Here is a 22,383-nt window from a genome sequence, read left to right as displayed (position 1 = left end):
ATTGATAAATAAATCATTATTAAAAGGAAATCATTAGTCTTAATAACAGCAAGAAGTTGACATGTCATAGATAAAAAGGAAAATCACAAAACTATTTTGCTTGGTTTTGTGTTACAGAAGAAAAGGCAACAACATCACATTACAATTATCATCTGGAGACTAAAGCAGTAACAGTTCAAAAAGAGAACTTATGAAAGGTAGCCAAATGCACATTGCTCTACTTATGACCGAGAGTAATAGGAATAACTGGTTGCATTGCTTGCTCAAATTAGGGAAGGCAGAGCGCTGTGCAAATATATTCAATTACACATGCAGAGTTTCACTCTTTGTCTTCTATATATACTGGTAGAAGTTCTGAAGTCAGGCATTGATTGAGCTATAGCTTACAAGTTTCTTTCTTTTAAATATTTAGTTAAAAAATGAGCAGTAGTTAATGTGTAGTTCAGTGTGGTGTCATCACTAATCCCAAAGCACTTGTTCCCCAAGCCCTCTTCTAAAGGCACCAAATTCTTGGCAAGACAAAGTTCCACATACCCAGTATCTCTTCTTCAACTGTGAACCTGGATGGTGAGCAATACCAGCTAGGATAGTGCAGTCATCCAAACCTACTACCCACACAGGCCATCGGTTAGTAATCTGCAAGGAAAGCCCCAGGAGGTCTCATCCACGCTGGACCATTAACCCAGAACAGAAAAATGATTGAATCTTGAACATCTGTGGTCTGCTGAGAGTTCAGTTACTTACTCTTGTAACCAGTCTCACATTACGTTGTGCCAATGGCAAATCTGGAGCAAATTAATTGTGAACATAGGCGCACAGGACTACGGAGCAGAAGTCCTTCGAGCATATTTGGGAAGGAGTAGGGAACTAGGAGTTTCACATGCCACTTAGAAACTAGAAAATAAGGTTTTAGATCTCCCTCCTCATACAATGTGGGATTTTTGCCGCAGAACCACAAGAGACAAAGTCATTTAATAAGGAGTAGAAAAGTCTCAAAGTTCAGGAGATTGAGTTGAATTAATTGTTGGGCTCTAGTAGAGAGAGACATGACCACTACCCTGCCTTCTCCCTCCAAAAAGGAGCATTAGTGAGTTTTCAGCTACTATCCTACGGGATACCGTCACTCTTCTCCTGGGAGACCTTGGGATTGGTAGTTTCATTGGGAGAAGGCAGGAAAATCAAGAAAGTGGCAGGATTCCTTTTCCTTATTTGACAATTTTATAGGTTAGCGGGTGGCAGCCTTCCTGCCTGGGGTGAGAATCAAGGTTGGGATGAGAAGATGCCATTAGGCCTCACCTTCCAACATTCTTGCTATATTGCCCTTCTTCAAAGGAAATCAAGCTTTTAAGATTTTTGAAACCAATGTTAATTTACTTCAGACAAGAAGGTTGTGCCGCAGGTTATAGGCATTTGTAAATGTAGTCCTAAAATAGCTCCAGCAGTAATACCCTGCAAACAATTACTTTTTCTTTGGGGAGGGGTGGGGTTGTCCACAATGACACTACAATTAATTTTTACATAGCTTTTTAATATAAACTGATAAGGTAACTAAGGGTTGATGAGGGTAATGCTGTTGATGTGGTGTACACGGACTTGCAGAAGGCATTTGGTAGAATGCCGCATGCAACAGGCGTGTGAGTTTGTGGAGTAAAAGGGACAGTAGCACTATAGATACAAAATTGGCTGAGTGATTGGAAACAGGGGAGTAGTGGTTAATGGGATGATTTTCAGCTCGGAGGAAGGTTTGCAGTGGGTTTCCCAGGGGTCAGTGTTGGGTCCCCTGCTCTTCCTGAAATATATTAATGACCTAGATCTCAGTATACGGGGCACAACTTTAAAAATTAAAGATTATACAACACTTGGAAGCATTGTAAACTGTGAGGATGATGGTGTAGAACTTCAAAAGGACATAAACTTGTCGGTTGTTTGTCGGCAAACAACAGAGAACAGAGCAACCTTTGTGTATATGTCCATAGGTGGCAAGATAGGTTGAGAGTGTGTTCCTGCACATTCTTCTTTTTCAGGAAATAACCCAATTCCCGCTTGGATTTCTTGATTAAATCTGCCTCCACCACACTCTGAGGCAGTGTATCCAGATTTTAAACATTCACTGCATGAAAAATATTTTCCTAATGGTGCTATTGATTCTTTTGCATACAGACTTTATTAATAGCAGTGCAGCATACAAAAGCAAGGGAGTTACATTAAATTTGTTTGAGCACTGGTTTGTCCCAGCTGGAATACTATATCCAGTTCTGGGCACCATACTTCAGGAAGAATGTGAAGGCATTAGAGGGAGTGCAGCAAACATGCACAAGGATGATTCCAGGGATGAGGAACTTCAGTTAGATATATTGGAGAAGTTGGGACTGTTTCCCTTGGTGAAGAGTAGGTTGCAAGGAGATTTGATAGAGATATTTAAAATCATTAGTAGTCTGGACAGAGTAAATAGGGAAAAACTGTTCCTATTGATATACGGATTGAGAACAAAAGGGCACAGATTTAAGGAATTGGCAAAAGAATCAATGGCAACATGAGGAAAATATTTTTCATGCAACAGGTGTTTAGGATCTGGGATACACTGCCTCAGAGTGTGGTGGAGACAGGTTACTCAAAGCATTCAAGAGGTCATTGCATTATTATCTGAAGGAAGAATGTGCAGGACTATGGGGAGGCGAGGGAGTAGAACTAGGTGAATTATTCCTTTGGTGAGCCAGCACAGAACCAATGGCCAAATGGCCTGCTTCTGTGTTGTGACCATTCTATGATTCTACAAATTAGCATAGTGCAGTAAACGCATCTGAACTAGAACTAATGTCTCAACCGCAATCATGTTGCAGCTGCACAAAACTCTGGTGTGGCCGCATTTGGAGTATTGCGTGTAATTCTGGTCGCCACATTATAGGAAGGATGTGGAAGCATTGGAAAGGGTGCAGAGGAGATTTACCAGAATGTTGCCTGGTATGGAGGGAAGATCTTATGAGGAAAGGCCGAGGGACTTGAGGATGTTTTCATTAGAGAGAAGAAGGTTAAGAGGTGACTTAATTGAGGCATACAAGATGATCAGAGGATTGGATAGGGTGGACAGTGAGAGCCTTTTTCCTCGGATGGTGATGTCTAGCACGAGGGGACATAGCTTTAAATTGAGGGGAGCTAGATATAAGACAGATATCAGAGGTAGGTTCTTTACTCAGAGAGTAGTAAAGGCGTGGAATGCCCTGCCTGCAACAGTAGTGGACTCGCCAACACTAAGGGCGTTCAAATAGTCATTGGATAGCCATATGGACGATAAGGGAATAGTGTAGATGGGCTTTAGAGTAGTTTCATAGGTCGGCGCAACATTGAGGGCCGAAGGGCCTGTACTGCGCTGTAATGTTCTATGTTCTATAACACCTAATGAAAACATATTTCTAGTACTTACAACAATGTGTCATGTGCTCAGTCATAAGGGCAATGGAAAAGTCAGGAGGTTCCTTCCTGCCCCACAGAAATGTTTGAGTCATAGGTACCCAAACTATTTACCAGTCTATTAATCACTCTAAAGCTCTACCATTGTAAACAACAAGCTAGTAGTCTGTGGTTGCAGAGCTCTGAACCAGATCACTCCACTGCCTCTTAGCATAAATTCTTAAAACACATTTTTATCTTGTTACATTTTAGGGCAGGTTTCACTTTTCAAGTGATATTTAGTAATTTTAGTTCTAAAGGATTTGTCATAGCTCATTACCAAACGCCACGTGAGCTGTCACCAGTGTTTGATTCTTACGCCTGACTTTTCAACTGCCCTGTCAATATAACAAATTATGGCCATTTTGAGTCTATTTAAAAAAGACTTGTAAAACTCTCAAACAAATGCAGCTATACACCCAATACACACAAACGGCAATTGGTTCTTAAGAATGTAGGAATTTGATGCAGGTAAAGGCCATAAGGCCCCTTGAGCCTGCTCCTCCAAATAATATCATCATTGCTCTTCGAACTTAAAGCCATAATGTGGAGATGCCGGCGTTGGACTGAGGTGGGCACAGTAAGAAGTCTTACAACACCAGGTTAAAGTCCACTCACCTGATGAAGGAGCTACGCTCTGAAAGCTCGTGATTCCAAATAAACCTGTTGGACTTTAATCTGGTGTTGCAAGATTTCTTACTGTTCAATCTCGAAGCTACCTCTCAATTCCCTTAAAATCCAAAAGTTTATCAATCTCAACCCTGAATAAACTCAACGACAAAGAATCCACAGCTCTTTGAGGCCGAGAATGCCAAAATAATTTGTAGTCCGCCCAGTAAAGATATTTATCCAAGTTTCAGGATAAGAGGGCAGTCAATTCAGATTGAGATGTATTTCCCCTAGTTTTAGGCTCTCTGGCCAAGGGAATCATCCGATCAGCATCTACCCTGTCAAGCTCTCTCAGAATTTTATATATTTCAACAAGATCATACCACGTCCTTCTAAACTTCAGAAGTGCGTATTCCAAGAATCAATTTAGTGAAGCTTCATTACACCCTCTCTAATCTCCTTGGAATAAAAGTTAACATAACATTTTGCTTCCTAATAGCCTAATATACCTGCATATTAACTGTGTTTTTTGTACAGGGATGTCCAAATTCCTTGGTGCACCAATATTTAATAGTTTTTCATAATTTAAAAACTATTGCACTTTCCTAATCTACCTACCAAAGTAGCTACAACCTTCCACCTAGCTTTGTATTGACAGCAATACAATTGACCCGTGACGAGAGAACATTCCAAGCAATAATATAAAGTGTTTGAAAACCCAGAGAGCATGAATTGAGGTATGAATGACTTATTTTCTCAAAGATAACCACATACTGGAAATACGTCTTTGCTCACTCATGTCTGTCGATGAGCCAAAAATCTTACCTCATCACTTCTCTAACCGAAACTGTACAAAACAAAGGCCAGTATGTTGAGTGTGATGGGTGGTAAAACTACCTTTAAATGCATTAATTTTACAAACTAACCCATTTCCATTTCCTCATCAAAAGCATTGGAATACTGTGAGCGGTTGTTTAAAAGATCGTTAAAGAATAATGTAATTTGTAAACAGGCAATTACTAATCTGTGTTTTCCTCAAACCCTTCAGCGGCATTGGACTGGATTAATGCTTCCACACGGAGTGTGAAGGGGGCTGGGTGAGGACTGAAAAGGTGAAGGGCGATGGCTGGGCTGCCCAACATTCATGTACAGGACTGTGTTGATGCTCCAAGGAACTGTCGCAGGCCTTCTAATATACCTGCCTTAGAATCTGCCCACCTCCATCCTGTTTTGAGAGGCAGCAGCCTCAACTCTAGCCTGTCCTGCCACCTCACAATGAAAGCAATATGGGCAGACAGGACGGGCAGGATCGCGAGATCGGGAAATGACCCAACTCGGGGTGATCTCGTAGATGAAAATCTTGTTATTAAATCTCTCACCTCTGCAGTAGTTCTGACAGAGTTTTATTTAACCCTAGTCGATTCCGGACACATCAGAAATAAATACCAGGCTGGTTTCTCTGGTCGCGTGTTTCTCACTGTTCGCTGGCGGCGGGATTCTCTGTTCCTGCCGCTGGCTAATGGGATTTCCCATTATAGCCATGCCGGTGGTGTGCTGTTGGCAGGAACAGAAAATCCCAAAGGCGGAGAATTCCAGCCATCATATTATCACTTGAAGTGTTCAGATCCTTTCTATTTGCAATTTTCTTCATGGTTACAGATGCAACATTAAGAAAAGAAAGGGGTAAATAGTTGATCAAATCCAACTTGGCAACCCTGTTTTGTTTCGAATGAGATCAGAATGTCATTGAGACGTTGCATAAAAGGAATGATTTTTGTCTTTCTACTGACTAATTTTGCAGAAAATCAAGTTGGTACACAAATGATCATGACCATCAAACGTCCACCAAACTAGTAAACCAGCATTCCAGACTGGATCAGCCTTCTTTGAGCATTTAAAACCAGGGGCGTCATTCTCTGCCGGCGGGAGTCTCCGTTTTGCCGGCGCCCGGGGGTTTCCCGACGGCGTGGGGCTGCCCCACAATGGGAAACCCCATTGACCGGCCGGTGTAACGGAGCATCCCGCCGACGGGTCGGGGCAGAAATGTGGCGGGGCGGGATGGAGAATTTCGCTCCAGATTCCCTGCTGGTTTTAGGAACCCAATGCTATTTTTGTGGATCTTTAAAGAGAAGGTTGGTCCGAATCATGCAAAACTGTTTTTTTTTTAGAATAGAAGAATAGTCCTGCTTGCTGCAGTAGTCATCCCCTCCCCACTGCCACCCCCAACCATGCTAATAGCCTTTAACTTGACCTCCTGGCTTGGATCCACAGATTATATTTCCCATCCCTTCCTACTGATGAATGGCTGCCTGTGGGTGCAACTTGTTGTCATTATATAGATGTCCTGCTATGAAACTGTGATAATGCACATGTGTTCATTCTGTGATCTCCATGAAAACAGGTCCAGTGTACTTCGGCATGATGCAATACAGTAAAATAACAAATATTTTCCACACAAACATGGTGCCCCTTGAAAGTCAACAATGCCCTCCTGTGGATGACTAAGTAAAGTGGAGTTCTTGTTGGGCAGGATTCTCCGTTCCCCAGCCATGTGTTTCTTGGTGGCGTGCCGTTTGTTGGCAGTGGGATTTTCTCATCCCACTGCTTGTCATTGGGATTTCACCTTGAAGTCACCACACACTGCCGGGAAACCTGTGGGCGGGCCTGCGTTCCCGGTGGGAAAAGAGAATCCCTTCTCCGGCAGTTGTTGTTGATGTTCTTCCCACACCTAGCAGTGCACCGAGGCAGATTTTCATCTGATTTCATAGCTAGTTTCTCCTGGAACAAGTCAACAGTCTATCGCCAATTCAAGTGGTGTGTTACCCCGCAAAACCAAATGCAATTTTATTTACCAGCTTACATTTCCATTTAATAGGTGCAATCAAAGCGGATTGATTTGTGATCTTCTACTTCAACACTTCCTCTTTACGCTAATAGGATTTTCTTCAGGTAGGAGAGAAAGAGAGACAAGGGAAAGAGAGACAAGAGAAAGGGATCAGGCTTATCCTGATGCAAAATATTCACTTTAAATCCTGAATGTACTGAAGTATGTGCAAAGTCATCTACTATGAAATGCTGTCAGATATTTAGTCAGAAACTATCGAAAAGAACTATGAGGATTTCAAATGCTTTCCTATCTTGCAAGAGTCTGTATATGTTTGGGATTACACGGTCAGTATCTTCACGTGGCTTACTGCTTTTATGTATTATCTTACGAGAAAACAAATCTGACTCTTTATTTTATGCACTTTTAGGCAAGCAGCCCAAGCAATCAATTAGGACCCCAGTAAAAGATTCCTCAAATGCAGGAATGGGTATTAAGGGTGTTGGTTTGATTACCGCCTGACATGTACAGAAACATTTCCTATTACCTGACATGTATGGAAAAATTCAACCAGCTCCTTATGCAGACCAGGCCAATAATTTGTATTTTTGGCATGCGTTTTCCTTACTCCTAAATGACCTCCTGCTGGAACCTCATGCACTACCTGCAAAACATCTTTTTTGTATAATCCACTAGTAATTGAGTTATTGTGTGTCTGCAGTTTTCTCTGACCATGGCTGAGGACAAAAAAGCTCCAGCTCCCAAGAAGGGTGCTAAGAAAACCCAGAAGAAGGTACCAGTAAAGGGCAACAAGAAGTGGAGACGAGCCAGGAAGGAGAGTTACTCCATCTACAAAGTGATGAAGCAGGTTCACGCCGACACCGGCATCTCCTCCAAGGCCATGAGCATCATGAACTCGTTCGTCAACGATATTTTTGAGCGTATCGCGGGTGAGGCTTCCCGCCTGGCCCATTACAACAAGCGCAGCACCATCAGCTCCTGGGAGATCCAGACCACCGTGCGCCTGCTGTTGCCCGGGGAACTGGCCAAGCACGCCGTGTCGGAAGGGACAAAGGCGGTGACCAAGTACACCAGCTCCAAGTAAAACTGTTCTCAAACTCATCAAAACTCATCATAGGCAGCACGGTAGCATAGTGGTTAGCACAATTGCTTCACAGCTCCAGGGTCCCAGGTTCGATTCCCGGCTGGGTTACTGTCTGTGTGGAGTCTGCACGTTCTCCCTGTGTGTGCCTGGGTTTCCGCCGGGTGTTCCTGTTTCCTCCCACAGTCCAAAGATGTGCAGGTTAGGTGGATTGACCATGCTAAATTGCCCTTAGTGTCCAAAATTGCCCTTAGTGTTGGGTGGGGTTACTGGGTTATGGGGATAGGGTGGGAGTGGGAGCTTGGGTAGGGTGCTCTTTCGAAGAGCCGGTGCAGACTCGATGGGCCGAATGGCCTCCTTCTGCACTGTAAATTCTATGATTCTATGATTCTAATACCACTTGATCAACCTCTACCCATTTCTGATCTGCCTGAATATGTAAAGGTCTCCATTTTCTCATTAATACATTATCTCTAATGTAATAACACTCCTGTATACACTCAGATTCAATTTCTGTATATGCTTTCTGACACAACTGCTTTATCGCTGAATCTTTCTGCTGTAATTCTACCAACTTTCTTGAACTAAAGATGTCTCCTTTATCCACCACTGCTCTTGTTTTTTATCAACCATCTGATCAAACGTTGTTTCTGGTAATGAAATTCAGCCTCCTTATTGGTACTCCTCAAGTTCTCTTCCTCCTATCTCAACCTGTGGCTTTGTGATCTTGTCACTACACAATCAGGGAACACCCCAGGATATGCTTCTTGCAACACCTCAGTTGTTTGACTTTCTACTGGCTTTCAACCACAGTAGGCATCATTCCCACCTGTGATCTAGCTATGTCACTACCCAGGATAAATTGTACCCCCAAAAAAGGTAATTTTTCTATCACTCCTACCACCAATTCACCACTTTTCACTGGACTCTCTAACCTACTCCTCTCACCACTGATTCCACATATTCCCACCTTTGCTGGCAATACTTCTTTTGAACTACATATCTCTGCATATCTCACCATTCAGGACTGACTTCTCATGTATCCCCTAAGATCTTAACCTCCTTTCCGACACCACCTGTACACATGAGTAAATCGTCCTCCCACATAAAAATCTTTTTAAAAATCTGGCACCTGCTTATCCACGAACCTCTGAACAGGCTGTACAGTCTCTTCCATTGGAATCATTTTTTTTTTGACCACTTTAATAAAACCCACTGGCTTATCTTGTTTTAACGAGTATCTCTTCCCAGTACTTTTCTTAAGCTAACAACACTGTGATTTCATGTGTACAACTTTATTACAATGAAAACAATTATTTCCCTAATTTCTTGTCCTCTTCCACTATCATAGGTTTCCTTTTTAACCTGAAGTGAACTATCCTTAATATCTACAACTAGACGGCACAGTGGCAAAGTGCTCAGCACTGTTACTTCACAGCACCAGGGACCCGGGGTTCAATTCTGGCATTGGGCTGTGTGGAGTTTGCACATTCTCCCGCGTTTGCATGGGTTTCCTCCGGGTGCTCCGGTTTCCTCCCACAGTCCAAAGATGTGCAGGTTAGGTGGATTAGCTATTATCAATGTGCGGGCTTACAGGGATAGGGTGGGGTGTGGGCCTAGGTAGGATGGTCATTCGGAGGGTCTGTGTAGACTCGATGGGCCGAGTCATAGAATCCCACAGTGCAGAAGGTGACCACTCAGTCTTATGGTCTTATTAAGTCTACACCAACCCCCCCAAAAGAGCACCCCACCTATCTAGGCCCAATTTAGCACAGCCAATCCACCCAACCTGTTCATCCCTGGACTGTGGGAGGAAACCGAAGCAAACCCATGCAGACACGGGGAGAAAGTGATAACTCCACACAGATAGCTATCCAAGGCCGGAATTGAACCTGGGTCCCCGGCACCGTGAGGCAGCAGCGCAACGGCAGCGCCAACCAATGGGTCACCGTGTCACCCAGGAACGTGGTTCTGATGGAAGAATTGAAAAAGGTAGTCCCCCTTTCGGAATAAGGTCCCAGCTGGAAGAACATAAGAGTTTGAAAAATAAAGGAAGCTGCAATAGTGGCAGACAATTATAAATTGACTCACAGGTATCTTCATAACAGCCGTCAGTTTGGAAACACTCAAAGAAATTAATCAGACAGGAGGTTTGACAGCAAAAAATAAAACAATCAGGCTCTAATGAGGAAGATGACCAAGGTGAAGAGTCAGACACTCAAATTAGTAAAAGAGAAAGTCTGGAGGACATGTTTGGTTCAAAGGGACTGGCATACTGTTCTAATCATTAAAAAATGACATGTGAAAGCTTGAGGTTGGAAGTAAAAAAAATAAGTCTGTAGCATTTGTACGCTCACATGGTGTCCATCCAGAGAATACTGTTCTAGCGGGTAAAGCTCACAATAAGCCAGTAGGTTTTTCTCTGTTTAGTGATAAGAGTGAATCAGGGTGCAGGAAACTAGAGAAGTTGTTTTTGTTTTAGGGTAAAGTACCCCAATATTTATCTGAGGAGGCAATGGCCACCTTCTGCACTGTAGAAATTCTATGATTCTAGACCTCCTATGCCTTGACTACATGTGAATTTCTCATTTCCCCAGTTTCTATCCTTCGCAGATTGAAATTGATGTCAAAAACAAAACTTTGCTTTATGAACTAATTCAAAATCTGCCATTTCTGCTGCCAGTCCAGCAGCTTTAACCCCTTTTCTCTTCCACATGAGTTCTCACTACAATGGGAAGTGAATCTTTAAATTCTTCCAAAATAATTGTTTCCTAAGAGCATCATACATTTTGTCTATTTTTAATGCTATTATCCACCTATCAAAATTCATTTTGTTTAATTCTTTCAAATTCTATACATGTCTGACCTGGGGCGAAATTCTCCCCCAACGGCGCGATGTCCGCCGACTGGCGCCAATCAGACGGGCATCGCGCCGGCCCAAAGGTGCGGAATGCACCGCATCTTTGGGGGCCGAACCCCAACATTGAGGGGCTAGGCTGGCGCCGGAGGGATTTCCGCCCCACCAGCTGGCGGAAATGGCGTTTGTTGCCCCGCCAGCTGGCGGAAATGGCGTTTGTTGCCCCGCCAGCTGGCGTGGAAATGCGGCGCCATGCACGGGAGCGTCAGCGGCCGCCGACAGTTTCCCGCGCATGCGCAGTGGGAAGAGTCTCTTCCGCCTCTGCCATGGTGGAGGCCGTGGCGGAGGCGGAAGGGAAAGAGTGCCCCCACGGCACAGGCCCGCCTGCGGATCGGTGGGCCCCGATTGCGGGCCAGGCCACCGTGGGGGCACTCCCCGGGGTCAGATCACCCCGCGCCCCCCCCAGGACCCCGGAGCCCGCCCACGCCGCCTGGTCCCGCCGGTAAATACCAGCTTTGATTTACGCCGGCGGGACAGGCAATTTCTGGGCGGGACTTTGGCCCATCCGGGCCGGAGAATTGAGCGGGGGGTCCTGCCAACCGGCGCGGCCCGATTCCCGCCCCCGCCCAATCTCCGGTACCGGAGACTTTGGCGGGGGCGGGATTCACGGCGGCCAACGGCCATTCTCCGACCCGGCGGGGGGTCGGAGAATGACGCCCCTGGTTCTTTCTTTAAATTGCTAAACTTCTATCTGTAGGCTTCTGGCATTAGTTATGGTTTTTCTCAGTTCATTATAATCCCTAGATACCACCTATAATAGTAATGTAAACACTTCACTAGATTTACCTGTTAACTTTGTTTCAACCAATACTACCCACATGGTCCTTGGCCAAACCAATTGCTTAGACACTCTTGTCTTCTTTGGCTTCCACATCTTTCTTGTCAAACCTTGACAGTGTTTGAATATATTTAAATATATCCTTACTAGGCTTTTGACTAGGAAGGGTTTCTCTCTCTCCTCACAACTTCTCAACTTCTGCCTTGAACTCCAACATTTTGAACTAATATTCTCTTCTCCTTTCTAACTCTCTTTCATTCATTTACATTTTGTGAAGTTCAAATTTTCTCTTGCCATTGCCTCTCTCTCCTTTTCTTTCATTTCCATTTTCTTCCGTTCGATTTCTTTCTGTTTATCTTTTCCTGCATATCTAATTGTTTCATTTGTAATTGATTTCTAGTTAATTTATAGAAAGTCATTTACGGGATGTGGGTGTGGCTGGTGAGGCCAGCATTTCTTGCCCATCCCTAGTTGTCCTTCAGAAGGTGCTGGGGAGTTGCCTTCTTGAACTGCTACAATGCTGTTAGGGAGGGAGTTCCAGGATTTTGCTCCAGCGACAGTGAAGGAACAGCGATATATTTACAAGTCAGGGTGCTGAGTGACTTGGAGAGGAACCTCCAGTTGGTGGGGTTCCCAGGTATTTGCTGCTCTTGTCCTTCTAGATGGTAGTGGTCGTGGGTTTGGAAGGTGCTGCTTAAGGAACCTTGCAGAGCATCTTGTAGATGGTACACACGACTGCCACTGTTCATAGGTGGTGGAGGGTTTGAATGTTTGTGGAAGGGGGAGCAATCAAACGGGCTGCTTTGTCCTGGATGGTGTTGAGCGTCTTGAGTGTTATTGCAGCTGCACTCGTCCAGGCGAGTTGAGAGTATACCATCACACTCCTGATTTGTGCCTTGTAGATGGTGGACAGGCTTTGCGGAGTAAGGAGGCGAGTTACTCGCTGTAGGATTCCTAGCTTTTAACCTGCCCTGGTAGCCACAGTATTAATATGGCTAGTCCAGTGGTAACCCCCAGGATGTTGATTGTGAGGGATTTAACGATGGTAATGCCATTGAATGTCAAGGGGCGGTGGTTAGATCCTCTCTCGTCGGTGATCGTCATTGCCTGGCACTTGTGTGGCGCAAATGTAATTCGCCACTTGTCAGCCCAAGCATGGATATTGTCCAGATCTTACTACATTTGGATATGGACTACTTCATTATCTGGGAGGTTGTGACTGGTACTGAACATTGTGCAGTCACCCGCAAACATCCCCACTTCTGACCTTATGATGGAAGGGAGGTCATTGATGAAGCAGCTGAAGATGGTTGCACCTAGGACACTACCCTGAGGAACACCTGCAGTGATGTCCTGGAGCTGAGATGATTGACCTCCAACCACCACAACCATCGTATGACTCCAACTAGCGGAATGTTCCCCCCCCCCCCGATTCCCATTGACTCCAGTTTTTCTACAGCCCCTTGATGTCAAGGGCAATCACTTTCAGCTCATCTCTGGCATTCTGCTCTTTTGTCTATGTGTGAACCAAGGCTGCAATGAGGTCAGGAGCTGAGTGACCCTGGCGGAACACAAACTGAGCGTCCGTGAGCAGGTTATTGCTGAGTAAGTGCCGCTTGACAGCACTGTTGATGACTCCTTCCATCACTTTGCTGATGATGGAGAGTAGACTAAAATGGATTCCTCACGGTAATTGGCTGGTTGTATTTGTTCTGTTTGTTGTGTACAGGACACACCTGCGCAATTATACACATTGCCGGGTGGATACCAATATTGCAGCTGTACCGGAACAGCTTAGCTAGGGGTGCGGCAAGTTCTGGACCACAAGTCTTCAGGACTATTGCCGGAATACTGTCAGGGCCCATAGCCGTTGCAATATTCAGTGCCTTCAGCTGTTCCTTGATATCACGTGGAGTGAACTGTATTGGTTGAAGGCTGACATCTGTGAAGCTAGGGATCTGTCAAGATTGTTGCGAATGCTTCAGCCTCATCTTCTGCACAGATGTGCTGAGCTCCACCATCATTGAGGATGGGGATATTTGTGGAGCCTCCTTCTCTAATGAGTTGTTTAGTTGTCCAGCATCATTCATGGCTGGATATGGCAGGACTGAAGAGCTTAGATCTGATACATTTGTTGGAGTCATTTAGCTCGGTCTACTACTTGCAGCTTATGCTGTTTGGCACACAAATAGCCCGGTGTTGTAGCTTCACCAGGTTGACATCTCATTTTTCGGTATGCCTGGTGTTGCTTGTGGCATGCTCTCCTGCAGTCTTCTTGATCCAGGGTTGATCCCCAGGCTTGGTGGTAATGGTAGAGTGGGGGATATGCTGGACCATGTGGTTGCAGATTGTAGTTGAATACAATACTGCTGATGGCCCACAGTGCCTCATGGATGCCAGTCTGGAGTTGCTAGACCTGTTCGAAGTCTATCCCATTCAGCACGGAGGTAGTGCCACACGTGATGGAGGGTATCCTCAATGTGAAGACGGGACTTGTCTCCACAAGTGTTAACTTCTACTGACAGTCATGGACAGGTGCATTTGCGCAGGCAGTTTGGTGAGGATGAGGTCAAGTATGTTTTTCATTCTTGTTAGTTCCCTCACCACCTGCTGCAGTCCCAGTCGAGCAGCTATGTCCTTGAGGACCCAGCTATGTCCTTTAGGACCCGGCCAGCTCGGTCTGTGGTGGTACTACTGAGTCACTCTTGGTGGTGGACCTTGAAGTCCCCCATCCAGTGTATGGGCGGTATTCTCAAGCCGCGCTTGCCCGTCGACTGGAAATTCCTGTCCGAGATCAATGGACCTTTACATGGTTTGCGTCCCGCCCATGGCGATCCTGCAGAGGGCATGGATGAAGAATCCAGCTGTATGTTTTGTGCCCTTGCCATCCTTGGTGCTCTCTCCAAGTGGTGTTCAACATGGGGAAGTACTGATTCATCAGCTGATGGTGGCTGGTACATGGTAAACAGCAGGAGGTTTCCTTGCCCATGTTCAACCTGAAGCCATGAGATGTCATGGAGTCCAGAGTCGATGTTGAGCATTCCCAGGGCAACTCCCTCTCGACTGTATATCACAGACTCTGCTGGGTCTATCTTGCCAGTGAGACAGGAGTGGTGATAGCGGTGTCTGGGACATAGTCATACTCACAGAATCATACCTTACAGACAATGTCAGGCTGTTGCTTGACTAGTCTGTGAGACACCTCTCCCAATGTTGGCACAAATAAAGTGGGTCGACAGGGTTGGATTTGCCGTTGTCGTTTCCGGTGTCTGGGTCAATGGCGGGTGATCGCCTGGTTTCATCCTTTTTCGTGTTTTTGTAGCGGTTGAATACAACTGAGTGGCTTGCTGGGCCATTTCAGAGCCCACTTTGGAGTCAACCACATTGCTGTGAGTCTGGAGTAACATGTAGGCCAGACCGGGTAAGGATGGCAGATTTCCTTCCCTAAAGGACATTCGTGAGCCAGATGGGTTTTTACAAAATCCACAATGGTTGATGGTCATCATTAGACTTTTGATTTTAGATATTTTATTGAGTTAAAATTCCACGACCTGCCGTGACAGGATTCGAACCCCGGCCCCCAGATCAATACCCTGGGTCTTTGGATTACCAGTCCAGTGACAATACCACAATGCCACTACCTCCATTCTAATGATTTAGCCTGCAACTCTGGCAAATTTAAATGCTGAACTATTGTTTGTATTATTTCCATCTTCCTCACTCCTTCAGATAAAGTTAACTGCAGCTTGCCTGCCAAACCCAAAAGTTTGTTTTAGTCACACTTTGTAAACCAGCCCGAGTGACCTCTTCCACACCCAGGAAATCTTAAAGAGCCATCTCGAGTCACTCCCTATTTGAACAGTACCACCTGAAAGAAAGCACCTGTTCCACACACACACACATCACTTGTTTTTACGTTCAATAATCCCAAACCAAACAGGGAATTATACTTTTAAATCCCGGATGAACCCTCAATTTATTTACGATCCCGGACCAGACCCCAACAGTGGCTCGGATACTGGACAAAAACCCCAATATGTTATTTTGATTTTGTAAGATGTGAGGAAAGGATACCTCGCTCCAGGAGTGATTTCACTCAAAATAGGGATATAGTTTATTAAAACAAACTTTATTACTAACACAGTATTAAAATATCTTTAACATCACACAAGAAAAAGCTTCCAATTATCCCTTAAACAATGCTAATCAATACAGTGACACAATGACCCTTAACTGCTATCTTTATTCCCATTCAAACAACTAAACCATCTCCGATCCTAATCCACTTTTAAATACAGTTAGCACTCAGGAATACTTGCTGTACAGAGATGTCATATGAGATAGTTTGAAAAAATAAACTTAAACCCTGCCAGAACATTGCAAAACCCCGGCTGTATTTCTTCAGAAACTTCTCAGCTTGCTTTCCAGCCACAAGCTAAAACTGAACCTCAACACCTGACTGCTTCAACCCCTGGCCCCTCCTGTTAACTACATTATTTCATTGAACTGAACAAAATGTTGCAAATTAACTACTTCTCAGGGAACCCACTTAATATAAACAAAAATTCATTAGCCTAAACTTTTACGATGCTTTAATTGCAATTGTGGCTTCCAAAAAACTGAGCTATCTTTCAAACCAGGAATTTTAAAAACATGACAGCCGCAGTCACACACTATCCCAAGCTTTTAACCCTTGCTGCATCAACTACATGTAAAACAATGGGCAGGATTCTGTGATCCTGAGGCTAAGTGTTGACGCTGTCGTAAATGACGTTGCGTTTCTCGAAGGCGTCAATATGCCCTCAGGAGCAGATATTCTGACCCCTACAGCGGGCCAGCACGGCACTGGAGCGACCCACGACGCTCCAGCTGCCGATCCCCGGCAGCGTCAGATAGGCGCCGTGGGTCCGGGCATGCGCAGTGGGACCGGTGCCAATGCGCGCATGCGCTGTGGCTCCCTTCTCCGCACTGGCCCCGAAGCAATATGGCGTAGGGCTACAGGGATCGGCGCAGAACAAAAGAGGCTCCCAGCCCAAGAGCGGAGCCCCCCCCGGGGTCAGACACCCCTCCCCCCCCTCACCAGTCCGCCCCCAGATGCATCCACGCCGAGGTCCCGCCGGGTAAGAGCAGGTGTGAATGGCGCCGGCAGGACTCGGTATTTTTTGTGTGGCCGCTCGGCCCATCCCGGGCCGAGTATTGCGTAGAGCGGCCCCTGGCCGGTTCTGCGCCGACCGTGCAATTCTCCGCTCTCCGGAGAATCGGCGGATCGGCGTTGGGGCGGCATGGCGCGAGTCACACCAGTCCTGGCGATTCCCGGGCCCGGCGAGAGAGAATCCCGCCCAATATATATGAAATTTCTACATTCATTACAGTGGAAAATTGATGGGAATTTTGTTTTGGCCGTCAGCCATCCATTTGAGCACCATACTTTCTGCTTTTATTCTGTTGGAAATACTATCCATTTTTGAATGGGTGCTTGCAAATGAGGCACTAATTATGTGATGACGTTGAACATCAACTTAAACAATTAAGTAGGTGTGTCGTCATGCAGGTAGAACCCCATTGCAAATTTCAAGCAATTTGGGGGTCAATTGCGATGGACGAGACTCTCACACTAAGCTTGGCATTGCAGTAAATCTGTGCTTGCAGCCCTATTTAAAGAACACTCTGAACTCCAGAGGTGAGGTGAGAGTGACTGCCCTTGACATCAAGGCAGCATTTGATAGAGTATGGCAAAACTGGAGTTAATGGGAATCAGGAGGAAAACTTTCCATAATCAGCCATGATCGTATGAATGGTGCAGCAGGCTCAAGAAGCTAAATTGCCTACTCCTGCTACTAGTTCTAATGTTCTAAGAAAGACTATTCGGTCTAATTCTACCTTCCAGCTCTTGTCTGTAGCTCTGTAGGTAAAAGCACCTCAAGCACAAATCTGGTGTTCTTGATTAATAAGGGGACCAGGGGTTATGGAGAGAAGGAAAATGGGGATGAGGAACATATCAGCCATGATCGAATGGCAAAGCAGACTCAATGGGCCGAATGGCCTAATTCTGCTCCTATATCTTATGGTCACTGCATGGAGTCATACCGAGAACAAAGGAAGATAGTTGTGGTTGTTGGAGGTCAGTCGTCTTAGTCCCGGAACATCAATGCAGGGCTTCCTCAAGGTAAAGTCCTTGGCCCAACCATCTTCAGCTGCTTCATCCATGACCTTCCTTCCAACGCAAGGTGAGATGTGAGGATGTTCGCTGATGACTGCACAATGTTCAGTACCATTCATGACTCCCAGGACATTGAAGCAGTCAAGGTGCAAATGCCGCAAGACCTGGACAATATTCAGGCTTGGGCTGACAATTGGCAAGTAATATTTTTGCCACACAAGTGCCAAGCAATGGCCATATCCAATAAGAGAGAATCAAACCACTGCCCCTTGATTTCAATGGTATTACCATCACTGAATCCTCCACTTTCAATATCCTGGGGGTTACCATTGACCAGGAACTGAACTGGACTAGCCATTTAAATACTGTGGCTACAAGAGAAGGTCAGAGGCTAGGAATCCTGCGGCGAATAACTCACCTCCCGACTCCCTAAAACCTGTCTACCACCTACAAGCACAAGTCAGGAGTGTGATGGAATATTCCCCATTTGCCTGGATGAATGCAGCTCCAACAGAGAAGCTCAACACCATCCAGGGCAAAGCTGCCTGCTTGATTGGCACCCCTTCCACAAACATTCATTTCTTCCATCACTGATGCACAGCAGCAGCAGTGTGTACCATCTACAAAGATGCACTGCAGGAACTCACCAAGACTCCTTAGACAGCACGTTCCAAACCCACAATCACTACCATTCAAAAGGACGAGGGCAGCAGATATCTCAGAACACCACCGCTTGGAAGTTCCCCTCCAAGTCACTCACCATCCTGACTTGGAAATATATCACCATTCCTTCACTGTCACTGGGTCAAAATCCTGGGACTCTCTCCCTAACAGCGCACTGGGTGTACCTACAGTGCATAGACTGCAGTGGTTCAAGAAGGCAGCTCATCACCACCTTCTCAAGGGCAATTAGGGATGGGCAACAAATGTTGGCCTAGCCACATCACGTAAAAACAATTTTTTAAAAACCTGCATGTAAGTAGTTGAATCACTCTTGTGATACACATTTCTCCAGGGTAATGAGTTGTTGAAGGCTTTTTTCTGGACCCAAGGAGCCTCTTAGAAGGTGGATGATTAAAATAGCAGTTATGATACCCTGATATGGCGAAGCAGGAACAGCAGCAACATGGGGAACCATATTTGCTGAGAAGACACAGGAATCTTGCAAGGCAGCAAGAATACGACTGCATCCAGTTCAGATGGTGTACTTAGGATTATATACTGTGTCATGACCAAGGAAGTCAGCGGTAGAAAGGATAAGATTTATTTTACTTTAAACATAAAGGGCGGAGTTCTCCGTTTGAGAGACAGGGACAGGATTCTCCCAGCCCGGGGCCGGAGAATCCCTGCAACCGGGCCACGCCGCCCCGACGCGGCACGCGATTCTCCGCGGAGCGGCTGGGCCGCCGATTCTCCGGCCCGGCCGGGCCGAGCAGCCGCTCTAAAAAGGCAGAGTCCCGCCGGCGCCTTCCACACCTAGTCGCAGCTGGCGGGAACTCTGCGCGCATGGTCGGGGGGGGGGGGGCTCCGACCCTGGGGGGTGTCTCCGATGGGGCCTGGCCCGCGATCAGGGCCCACTGATCAGCAGGCCGGCCTCTCGCTCCCCGGGCCTATTTTCTTATGCACCGACCCCTGATCTCCCGCGCCATGTTGCGTATGCGCCGGCACGTTGAGGGAAGCCACCGTGCATGCGCCGGTTGGTGCCGGTGCCACTGCGCATACGCGGATCCCACGGCGCACAGTTCACGCCAGGATGGGAGACTGGAGCGGCGTGAACCGCTCCAGGCCATGCTAGCCCCCTGTAGGGGCCAGAATCGGCACTCCCAGCGACGGCGTTTCCGACGGCGTGGACACTGTGCCGCTGATTGGGAGAATCCCGCCCTATATTCTCCCACCAGAGGTGAATTGCAAATGGTTTACTATTCCCCTGGGTGCGCAAACTGGCAAGCAATTCCGTATTCCTTGCCATGCAAATTTTTTTTTAAATAAAATATTTTATTGAAAATTTTTGGTCAACCAACACAGCACATTGTGCATCCTTTACACAATATTATAACAACACAAATAACAATGACCTATTTTATAAACAGAAAATGAATAAATAATAAATAACAAACATGAAAACTAACCCTAATTGGCAACTGCCTTATCACAAGTAACACTCTCCAAAAATATAATTTAACAGTCCAATATATCATTATCTGTAGCAACGACCTATACATATTATACAGTATATATTAACAACCCTGAGAGTCCTTCTGGTTCCTCCCCCCCCCCCCACCCCGCCCCCCCCTCCCCGATCCTGGGCTGCTGCTGCTGCCTTCTTTTTTCCATTCCATCTATCTTTCTGCGAGGTATTCGACGAACGGTTGCCACCGCCTGGTGAACCCTTGAGCCGACCCCCTTAGAACGAACTTAATCCGCTCTAGCTTTATAAACCCTGCCATGTCATTTATCCAGGTCTCCACCCCCGGGGGCTTGGCTTCTTTCCACATTAGCAATATCCTGCGCCGGGCTACTAGGGACGCAAAGGCCAAAACATCGGCCTCTCTCGCCTCCTGCACTCCCGGCTCTTGTGCAACCCCAAATATAGCCAACCCCCAGCTTGGTTCGACCCGGACCCCCACTACTTTTGAAAGCACCTTTGTCACCCCCATCCAAAACCCCTGTAGTGCCGGGCATGACCAAAACATATGGGTATGATTCGCTGGGCTTCTCGAGCACCTCGCACACCTATCCTCCACCCCCAAAAATTTACTGAGCAGTGCTCCAGTCATATGCGCCCTGTGTTATACCTTAAACTGAATCAGGCTTAGCCTGGCACACGAGGACGACGAGTTTACCCTGCTTAGGGCATCTGCCCACAGCCCCTCCTCGATCTCCTCCCCCAGCTCTTCTTCCCATTTCCCTTTTAGTTCATCTACCATAGTCTCCCCTTCGTCCCTCATTTCCCTATATATATCTGACACCTTACCATCCCCCACCCATGTCTTTGAGATCACTCTGTCCTGCACCTCTTGTGTCGGGAGCTGCGGGAATTCCCTCACCTGTTGCCTCGCAAAAGCCCTCAGTTGCATATACCTGAATGCATTCCCTTGGGGCAACCCATATTTCTCGGTCAGCGCTCCCAGACTCGCGAACTTCCCATCCACAAACAGATCTTTCAGTTGCGTTATTCCTGCTCTTTGCCACATTCCATATCCCCCATCCATTCCCCCCGGGGCAAACCTATGGTTGTTTCTTATCGGGGGCCATGCAAATTTATGCATGGCATGGAATACGAGAGATTCCCAAGGGAACCCCGCAATCGGGCGCCATTTTGAGCTGGCGGCTTGACAGCGAGGCTCCGAGGCCGGTCACCCACTCCTCAGACCTGCAAGTCAGCCCCAAACCATTCCCCTCCACACCGCACAATAGCCCCCCACCCCCGGATTATCTGGGTGCCCCTCACTACCTCATGTACAGGGTGATCCGACATGACCCCCCAGGGACTCCTGTAATGGAAGACCCCCCCCAGGGACTCCTGTAATGGGAGACCCCCCCAGGGACTCCTGTAATGGGGGACCCCATCCAGGGACTCCTGTAATGGGAGACCCCCCCCAGGGACTCCTGTATTGGAAAAAAAACCCAGGAACTCCTGTAATGGGAGCCCCCCCCCCCCCCCCAGGGACTCCTGTAATGGGAGACCATCCCCAGGGACTCCTGTAATGGGAGACTCCCCAGGGACTCCTGTATTGGGAGACTCCCCAGGGACTCCTGTAATGGGAGAGCCCCCAGGGACTCTTGTAATGGGAGACTCCCCAGGGACTCCTGTAATGGGAGAGCCCCCAGGGACTCCTGTAATGGGAGACCCCCCAGGGACTCCTGTATTAGGGAGACTGGGGTGTGGTGTGAGGGGAGGTCTGGTAAAGGGGGGTGGGCAGACCCTCGGTCATGCTTGGATGGTCTCTACCAGCATGGCCCTGACGTGGTGGCCCTTGTGGTGGGCCAAGGGGGTAACTCCTTGGGGGTTATCCCCTTAGCCACCATGAGGTCCACCACACCATGGCCTGCTGGTAGAGACGACAAGTGATCCATGCCTTAATGTACCTTAATGCGCGCAGTATACGGAACAAGGTAAATGAGCTTGTTGCGCACATTGAAATTGGCCGGTATGATGTTGTGGGCATCACAGAGACATGGCTGCAAAGGGATCAGGGCTGGGATCTATATATACAAAGATATGTATCCTATCAAAAGGACAGGCAGATGGGCAAAGGGGGCAGGGCTGCATTGTTAGTAAGGAATGAAGTTAAATTGATAGCAAGGAGAGATATAGGATCAGAAGGCATAGAATCTCTGTGGGTAGAGTTGAGGAATCGCAAAGGTAAAAAGACCTTTTATGTACAGGCCCCCTAGTAGTAGTCAGGATGTGGGGCAGAAAATAAATCAGGAGATAGAGAAAGCATGTTAAAAAAGGGAATATTACAATAATCATGCAGGTGGGCTGGGGAAACAAGTTGGTAGTGGATCCCAAGAAAAGGTATTTGTGGAATGTCTAAGAGAT

The 22,383-nt window shown here is 46.6% G+C and overlaps 2 protein-coding genes across 4 annotated transcripts in view; one reads left to right on the top strand and one right to left on the bottom strand.

The window, feature by feature from the left end:
* Positions 1-22,383, bottom strand: part of kalrna (kalirin RhoGEF kinase a) — a 1,210,365-nt gene that overhangs the window by 299,445 nt on the left and 888,537 nt on the right. The window lies entirely within an intron of this gene.
* Positions 7,614-7,985, top strand: LOC140390479 (histone H2B 7-like). The gene has a single exon (XM_072475646.1). It carries the CDS (start codon positions 7,614-7,616, stop codon positions 7,983-7,985), a length of 372 nt encoding a protein of 123 aa, XP_072331747.1.

Source organism: Scyliorhinus torazame, chromosome 2 (genome assembly GCF_047496885.1).
Source record: "Scyliorhinus torazame isolate Kashiwa2021f chromosome 2, sScyTor2.1, whole genome shotgun sequence".
Taxonomy (NCBI): Eukaryota; Metazoa; Chordata; class Chondrichthyes; order Carcharhiniformes; family Scyliorhinidae; genus Scyliorhinus; species Scyliorhinus torazame.
Note: the sequence above shows the minus strand (reverse complement) of the source record. Positions and strands in the feature narration are given on the sequence as shown.